This window comes from Choloepus didactylus, chromosome 15 (assembly GCF_015220235.1).
Source record: "Choloepus didactylus isolate mChoDid1 chromosome 15, mChoDid1.pri, whole genome shotgun sequence".
Taxonomy (NCBI): domain Eukaryota; kingdom Metazoa; phylum Chordata; class Mammalia; order Pilosa; family Megalonychidae; genus Choloepus; species Choloepus didactylus.
In genome coordinates, this window is record NC_051321.1 from 87,879,947 (window position 1) to 87,888,538 (window position 8,592).

Genomic DNA, 8,592 nt, shown 5'->3' on the forward strand with positions numbered 1-8,592 from the left:
GGGCTGTTCCTGTGCCCACGCCCCGTCTGGCCGGCCCTGGGGGGAGGCAGGAGAAGCAGCGAAGGAGCCTGGAGCCCTTCTGTGGCCTGGGCCCGTGCGGCCCTTCGAGGCTCTCTGGAGTCACGTCTGCGAGCCTCTGGTACGGCCCCCTGCAAACACCAGCCGCCTACTTCTGGGGGGCGCATAAGAGCTAATTCCTCACGTCGAAAAGCCCTTTGCATCTATTTCTGCAGATAAGACGGAGGGAGGCTGCTCGGGGACTTGCCCAAACTGAGGCCCAGCTTCCTGCCCTCTGCCCCTGCCCACTGCTTCTCCTCTCCAGCCCTTGGTAAAGAAGAAGGGAGGCAGCAGCTGAGGCAGGGGACGCCCAGCAGGGACAGTTCTCAGGGACATGCCAGCAGTGGCAGGGAAGAGCCTCTGGCTTCTGTGGCCTTCAAATGCCACTGACAAGACAACTTTGAGGAAGAGGCTCCATAAGCCCCCTCCCTCCTGCTCAAACCACCGTCCACCCCCAGGTCCCAGTCCCCAGCCATACACAAACATCTTCCCCGAAGTTTCCCGGGCCAGTACCTAAATTTTGGGAAATTACATTTTCCTTCTCTGCCCTTTCCTGGAACACAAGGATGAGAATCATCAGAATTTTCTGGGAATCACCAAGGCTCACGGGGGTGGGGGGGACTGGAAACAGTCAGCCCGTTTTCTTGCCCGGGGTTTTTGATGGGCTGGTGCCCATGTGGCTGGATTCCAACTGGAAAACACTGGGCAAAGGGGGCAGCCTCCTTTCCCTGCTACCCGGACCCTCAGGCACTGCCCCGGAGCCCTGGGGTCCTGCAGCCCAACCCCACCAATGATGCCCGGAGAAGCATGACAAATGTCTTGGAGGAGAGCCAGGTGGGCACACACCTGTCCAGGTGCACAGCTGGCCTTTCCGAGGTGATGCTCTGGCTGCTGCACTCTGCAGAACCACCTGAGAGGCAAAGCAAACAGTGGTGTTTGCTCGAGCTCGGCCACCTGCTCTTCCTGCCGGCCTGACGAGGCGCAGGGACCGTCCCTCCGGGTACCCCTGGCTTCTAGCCACCCACAGGCAGGCTTTTAGGGGCACCAGCTCCAGCAGCGGGAGGAGCCGGGGGGACGATGGCACCCTGCTGCCTCCTCTCACCCACCCTGCCCCACCCAGGCTCTCATGGTGGACAGCTCAGGGATCCACTGACCTCACAACTTGCAGCCTGGGGATGGTGGTGGTTTGAGGGGTCCCTGGAGTCCCCACCAGGAGGAGCCCCGATTGGGAAGCATGGTTTCACCCGCTCCCAACTGGGCGCTCACCCTCGGAGGAGGGGAAAAGGGGCAGGAATAGGGAGCAAAGGCCAGATGGAATCCGGGTGGGCTTGGGCAGGGAGGAGAACCTTCTTCCTCTCCCAGGATGCCCCCCCACCCAGGCAACGGGCCTGAGGAAGCAGCCGGGGACCTGCAGAGCCAGCACCCTTGAGCCACCCTTGATGCCTCTGAATTGCACTGCCCTCCCCAGCCCTCCAGGGCGGGAGGATCAGCCACGGATGCAGATTGGGCACGGATGGGTCTGCAAACCAAGGAGCAGAGGCTGCCCTGACCCCACCCCACCCCCCGGGCCCCTGGCCCCTGCTGGGAGGGCCACCCTGTCCCACCTGCTCAGCTCGCTCTGCCCCAGCTCCTCAGGGCCCTGCCTGAGTGCCAGCGCTCACCTGGCCCCTCCAAGCCTTGCCCCCTCTGCTCGCTTCCTGCCCCGCACCTTTCCCAGTGGCTGCTCTTGCAACTTTTTGTGTAACAATCATGGGCTACTGTTCCTTTCCCGGCCCCCTCTCCCTCTACAAGGAAAGGGTGAAATTCTACGGCCTTCAGCAGCACCCCCAGCCCTGGAACAGCTCCTGCAGGGGCCTGCCCGTGGGCTGCTGCTTCTTACTATTATCGCTACTTTGAAGTTATTCACAGAAAAACACCTGGGGAAAGGAGCCGGCCAGAGGAGCTCTGAGGAGCACACAGCCCAGGGCGCCCTGAGCCGGGGGTGGGCAGCCGGGGGTGGGCAGCCAAGGCCCGGGGTGGCCGCCCCACCCAGGAAGGGCTGCAGGGCCACACCCCAAGTGCCGCCCTCCCCCTCCAGGAAGGAAGAGGCTGCAGCCATGGAGTCAGGGAAATGCGGCCACGTCAACAGAATGGAAGAAAAGGTGACAAAATGCAATAAAGGGGTAGGGGGACCTTCTCCAACTCCGTGCTGTCTCCACAGTGCCCGGGCGCGGGGAGAAGGGCCCTGCTTCCAAGGCTGGGCCTGGCAGCCTGGCAGTCCTGGCTGCCCCCTGCCCCCAGCATGCCTCCCAGCTGCTGACCCACACTGTGGGGACCCACCTCCCGGACAGAGCCAGCTCGGCAAGCACACGGCGAGGGCTGCTCCCCAGACCCCAGCTTTGGCAATGCTCCCTCCCACCCCAGAAATAAAGCTGAGACCCCAGGGGCTCCCGTCTCAGGGCTGCTAAGCACGGGGCCTCATTGCATTCATCTCCGGAGCAGGTTGACCCGAGGGCACCTCGAGCCCTGACACAGGTAGGTTGGGGAGGGTCCCCCCGCCCCGGGCTCAGGGCCACCCTCCCCTCCCCGGCCCTCATCAGCCCCCTCCCCTGGTGCCAAGGGGCTTGCTAGCTCCTGACTCAGGCCCGATGGGAGCTGCGGTGCCCGCAGCTCTCTCGCAGGGATGCATCGAGGAGAGGGTGAGCCAACGGCCGGATAGTACAGCACCCAGCCCCGGCCCAGCGGCCTGCAAGCCCCTCCGTGGGGTCTGCTGGAGACACCTGCCTTATCTGCTTAACACAAGGGAGACCCACAGGTCCCCTGTCAGGCTGCAGAGGGACAGCAGGGCACCCATCACCCACCCCCTCGGGAGGCACCAGGGGAGGCAGCAGCTTCCGTTCCCCCCTGCCCTCTGCACCCCAGGCTTCATTTTAAGAGATCCCATCATTTTTAATTCGTTCTCTCCTCCCCTGGCTAAAAGGCCATTAGCTCCCCATTAGGTGGAACGCACTTCCCATTTTGTTCACACCACCAAGGAAACCGTGATTTACTTAGCTGGCCCTAAAGCAATTCTGTGGAATAAAGGCAATTTAGCGAATGGGTTCAATGAACAACCCATGTGCTCCTGTGCTCACAGCCCCCTCCTCCAGCTGGCCCGACCCTGGGGTGCAGGCAGCTCCGAGAGGCTGAGGGGCTCGGTGGGCTGCTGTGGAGGACAAAGGGGAGGGATCAGAAGAGAAAGGATGAGGTCCCGCTTGAAGCACTGGAACCAAACGGCGTCCCCCAGGGGGTCCCCACATATTGGGGAGACCTGGCAGCCTGGGGAGGGGTAACTGCCAGGCCAAGACGTGTCTTCCCTTTCTCAGGGCCTGGGAGGGGAAGGCTAGGGGCCGAGGGGCACAGAGGCAGGCCCCTCCTTGCAGCCAGAGATGCAGGCAAATGAAACCCAAGAGCAGGGCCACCAGGATGCCCAGCAAGGCTGCTGGGAACTCCAGGAGGCAGCTGGAGCAGCCCGGACACGTAGGGGGGCCTGCAGGCACACACCTGCCTCCCCGCCCCGCAGGGTGCACGGTGAACCAGAAGACCAAGTTTTCCAATTTCCTTTCAGCGATGGACTCTGTCCCCCAGGCCCCAAGCAAAATCAAGCGGAAGCCCTAACCTTGAAAACACATCCAAAGGGCAGTGGGCTGCCTTGGGCATAAGAAGTGTGGTCCAGAGCTCCCTGCCACATCACCCTCCCTAGCCTGGGGACCACCTGGCTCCAGCGGGCACAGCTTGGGCACTGTGTTGACCTAGAGACAGTGTGAGCCACCCACCATGCACAACTCCAGGAGCCTCTGGGAAAGGCACCGCAACACCTGGCCTTCCTCGCTGCACCCACTGGGCAGGGCTGAGGGTTGCAAACTTGCTCGTGGAGCGGAGGGAGCCTGCGCTGTCCCCCCGGAGCCGAGCTGCCTCCACGGACAGACCCCCTCCAGGGTGGGGCAGGACGGGGACCCGGGAGGAAGCAGGGAGGTGGGGGCAGTGCAGAGGATGTGCAGAGGACCAGAGCCATGGGTCCAAGTGGACCTCCCCCCCTTGACTGTGGACCCTGAGCCTCAGTTTCCTCCTCCAGGCAATGGGGGCAGTTGAACCTGTGGCAAGTGGTAAGAGGCTGATGAGTAGTGACTGAGAATGTGAGGAGGGAGGGGCCTGTCTCTCTCTGTGGACCTGGGGGTGGGGTCCCCGAAGGTGTCGTGCCTATGTCATTTTGAGGCAGTGCAGGAGGGTGTCTAGCTGCTGACTGAGCCCACGAGTGTACTCACTGGTGAGTGCCAGTGACCTCGGGCTAGATGGAAAAGTGTGTGTGAGAAACGGCCTCCCTGACTGCTGCTGAGAGAGTCCAAGCCTGGACTGGCACGTTTTGTGGAAGGTTGTGCAGGAACGTGCACGCGGGGTGTGTGGGGAGTGGGGGTGTGTGTGTCTATTTTTGTCCCCTGGCCCTCCCCTCCAGCCCGCCCCCTGCAGCCTGGAGGCAGCTACTACTTCTTCCTCATTTGGGTCCCCTCCCCCCACTCCAGTTACCCAGCAAAGAGGGGAGCGTCCAGGGTGGGGAGGTGTCTGGGTGGAGCTGGGGAAGGCCCCCCACCCTCCAGACAGCAGACCCGGCCACTGGAGCCCTCGGTCCACAAGGGGGCGCCCTGACGCCGGGCTGCTCCTGCCTTCCTGGGCAGGGGGAGCCCCGGGAGTTGCTTTTCTAGAGGGAGGCTCAGAAACCCCAGTCTCCCTGGTACCTGTCTAGAATGCCAGGAAAGCCTCTCTCCCATACCCTCTGCCACCCCTCCATCCCCAGCGCTACCAATCGTGACTTCCGGGCATCCCTTCCCTGGGCTGGGGAGGCTGTCTGCAGCCACCCAACTCTGTGTGCTGGGGGTCTGGATGCCGAAAGCAGCTGCATTCTTGCCAAGCGCCACCCCTGCACAAACTTGCAGCCCACCCTGGACTACACATCCACGATGAAGAAGTTGCAACCCCAGAATTGCAGAGAGCTTCAAAACACCAGTGTTTACTTCTGCCCCAGGCTCCTCCCCTCCCTACCAGCCAGCCTGAACCAATCTTCCACCTGCAGAACGGCGACCCCGAGCCCCAAGACTGAGATCAGACGCCCCGGTCCCCAGGGAAAGGGTTTCCCATCCTGAAGGAGGCCAGAGTGCATCCTCGGAGCTGGGGAATGGGCTGTGCACTCAGAGGCTGTGCTGGGTCAGGGGTCTAGAGGCAGAGTGACCCCTGCCTCTTTCATTCTCAAAGCCCTCCCATCCCAGCCCACCCCCTCCCCGAGAAGGCCCTTTGTAAGCAGTGGGGAGGGTGGCCCGGCTGGAAGAGTGGATCAAGTCAGGGGCATTGGGAGACACTAAAATGTGAAGCCAAGAGGGTCAAGGATTCTCCCAGCCTTGGGGTTCATCCTGCCAGGGTTTGGGGGTGGGGGCAATGGGCAGCCTTAGCAAGGCCACACCTAGTGCTGGGGTCATCCGGCGCGGTTCCACAGCGCCCAGCAGCGTCGCTGCGCACGCGAACCGTGCTCCCCAGCCCAAGCGGATCAGAGGGGCTTGGGAAAGGCGGCGCAGAACCTTCCTAAGGCTGCGGGTGGGACTCAACCGCGGCGAGCCCCGCCGGGCGGACCCCGCCAGCCTGAGTGCGCCCTCGAGGGGAACATCCCCAGAAACCAGAGGCTTTGGAGATTGAAAAGAAAGGGCGGCAAAATCGCACAAGGGAACAGTAACCTTTAAAAAAAGACCGATTCCTGCCGCATCTCTCGGCCGGCCCTGGTTTCAGAGCTGGAGGAGGAAGGTGGAAATAAAACTCCCCGCGCACGTCGCGGGCTTTCGGGACCCACACGCTGGGGCTGGCGGAGCAGCCCGCCTGCGCCGGGACGGCGACAAGATCCGTCCGTTTCGCTTCGGGACGCAGACGCGACGCGAGGCGCGGGGGGGCGGGGACGCCGGCTGCGTTTCGGTCCCGGGACACCGACCTGGCCGCCCGGTCCGCGTCCGTTCCAGCCCGAGACCACCCGCCGCACTCCCGGCCGCCGCTCAGCCCCGCCCGGGACCCGCAGGCCCGCGCCCGAGGCGCCCTGCCTGCCGCCGACCCCGGACTACCAGCTCCCGGTCGAGGCGCGCGCGGACAGGGCGACGCCGGGTCCCTGCCGCCCACGGAAAGGCGCTTCCGAACGCGTCGCCAACTTGGTGCGGGCGCCCAAAGCGGGCGGGATCTCTGCGGCGGGCCAGGTGCACGGCCGCCCGCGGGACTCACCTTGGCCGAGCAGCGGCAGCAGCAGCAGCAGCAGCCGCAGCCCCGCGGCGCCGGCCGTCGCCTTCGCCATCGCCCGTGCGCTCCGGGGCCGCGGCTGGGGGGCCGGGTGTCGGGACCAGCGGGTTGCGGGCGGCGGGGTGCGGCGCTCAGCCGGGCCGCCCCATGCCCGCCCGGGCCGTGGCGGACACTGCGGGCGCGTCGGGGCGCGGGGTCCGGGGAGCTTTCAGCTGCTGCGCGCCGAGCTCTGGCCGCGGGACTGAGGCGAGGCCGGCGCGGGCGGCGCGGGAGGAGCGGCCCGCGGTGGGGCGGGGCGGAGGGCGGGGCGCGGGCGGGGCGGGGCGCGTATAGGAGCGGGGTGCGGGCCGGGGCTGGGCGGGGCGTGGGGTGCTGGCCCGGGTGGGGTTCCGGAAGAAGTGGGGTGCGGGCTAGGACGGGTGCGGGTAGGAGCCCAGTGCGAGCCGGGGCAGGACGCAGGTGGGAGCGGGGTGCGGGCCGGCCACACGCAGCCTTTCTTTTCCACCCTGGGTGCCTTCTCGCGATCGCTGCGCGCTTGGCAGGGAGACCGCGCGGGATGGCGGGGTCGGGCCGGACTGGCTGGGGGTGCGCCCAGCGGCCCCGGAGACAAGGCGGGCTCCCGGACTCCCGGCTCTGGGTGCGGAGCGCATCCTGCGCCATTCTCAGAAGGGAAGGGGAGGCGCGGCGGGAGCGCGGCCCCTCCAGGGACCACAGGTGGAAGGAGGAGGAGAGCCGGGCGGGAGAAGGGGGCCTCCTGCGTCCTTGTGGGGCGAGCCCGGCGCGTGGCTTACAACGTCCGGGGTCCCACTGGCTAGAGGGTGAGTGCTGTGGGGCTGGTTTGCACTCTACCACCTACAATGGGAGCAGGACGCCGTCCGCGGGCACACCTTTCAAAAAGATCCGTGCTCTGGTGGCCTAACAGGTGCTTGGAGAGTGGACTCATCCCCCCAAACCCCACAAACAGGAGAGCTCTTAGAAAGTGGGACTGGGAGGGTAGGAGATCCAGTAGGAGGGTAGGACCTACGAGCCCAAAGGAATCTAATTTTTCCACAAAGAAATGATGCCCATAAACACACCCACCCTTTCAAAGGGAAAACTCTGGGCTGGTAATGGGGGTCCTAGGTTGAGGATGGGGTGGGCTCTAGGCCTCTGAGGGAAAAGCCCCCTCCCATCTCTTCCCCTACCCCCATTGCCATTTGATGTCTCAACCTCTACCTGGGCACAGAGGGATGGGGGAATGGGGTGGGGTCCAGAAGATAGGAAAACCATGGGCTCAGGGTGGGAGGGTCCTGGGGTGCCCCTGCTCCAGCTCCTCCCCTTTCCTGGTCCACTGAGCCCCGCCTCTCTTTCCTAGAAGCGCTCAGGGCTGCGATTTGTGCTTCTCTCTGCAGATATGAAGTCAAAGTGAAGTCACTGCCCCTGACAGGAGCAGGAAGCTGCCGAGGCAGCCACTGGCTCTGGGTCTCAGCCAGCGGAGAGGTCCAGAGGGGCCTGCTGGCTGGATGCCCGGGCACAGGGACTGCCAGCGCAGGAGAGCCACCCGGCGGCCACCGGGCCCTGTGCTGATTGCTGCAACCCAGGATCCTAACCCCTGGGTTTATGGTGATGGAGTTGGCCATGGGGCTCTCCCTCGGGTGCAGACAGCCCCCCCCCAAACCTGGTGCTAGTCACTGCCAAGGTGCCACACTCAGGCCTGAGCCCAGAGAGTGAACTTGAACGGAGAACATCCTCAAGACCTCCTGGGGCGGCATGGGCTAGGGAGGACTTTGGGGTTACAAACAGGTCCCTGAGGCTGCCTCCCTCCCGACCAGCCCCACCCCACACCTCCCGGTGGCTCAGGACAGGCTGGACGTCCGCTGGCCTCTGTGTGACAGCTCACGGCCCAGCTGAGGCTGGGCTCCTGCATGGACCGCTTGGTCCGTTCACCCCACCTCCCGGACACCATCATTGGGGATCCTGAGCGGCAGCTGCAGCAGGGGAATTGCCCTCTCCTTGGAAAAAGATATGGGGAGGGGCACCCTCACACGCAGCCCCCTATGCCCACTCATGCACACGGGCACGTACAGTATCACACATGCCCTCCCAGGGGCCTCACACAGGGGCGACCAGAGAGAGGGGGGTGACAGCCTTGCTCTGGACCCGGGCATTGGTTCCGGACCCAGAAGCATGGAACTGCAGGGTGGAGCTCCCCTCAGCCCCACAGGTGGGAAATGGACTCCACCTCCTGGAGCTACAGGAGGTCCCAGGAGGGGA

General features: G+C 64.7%; 1 protein-coding gene across 1 annotated transcript in view; it reads right to left on the bottom strand.

Annotated features, from left to right (window-relative positions):
• Nucleotides 1-6,610, bottom strand: part of RET (ret proto-oncogene) — a 69,169-nt gene extending 62,559 nt beyond the window's left edge. The window contains exon 1 of the mRNA XM_037804736.1: nucleotides 6,325-6,610. Within this exon, the coding sequence (XP_037660664.1) occupies nucleotides 6,325-6,394 (70 nt within the window). The 5' untranslated portion in view covers nucleotides 6,395-6,610. The remainder of the gene's footprint in view (nucleotides 1-6,324) is intronic.
• Nucleotides 6,611-8,592: the final 1,982 nt, after the last annotated feature.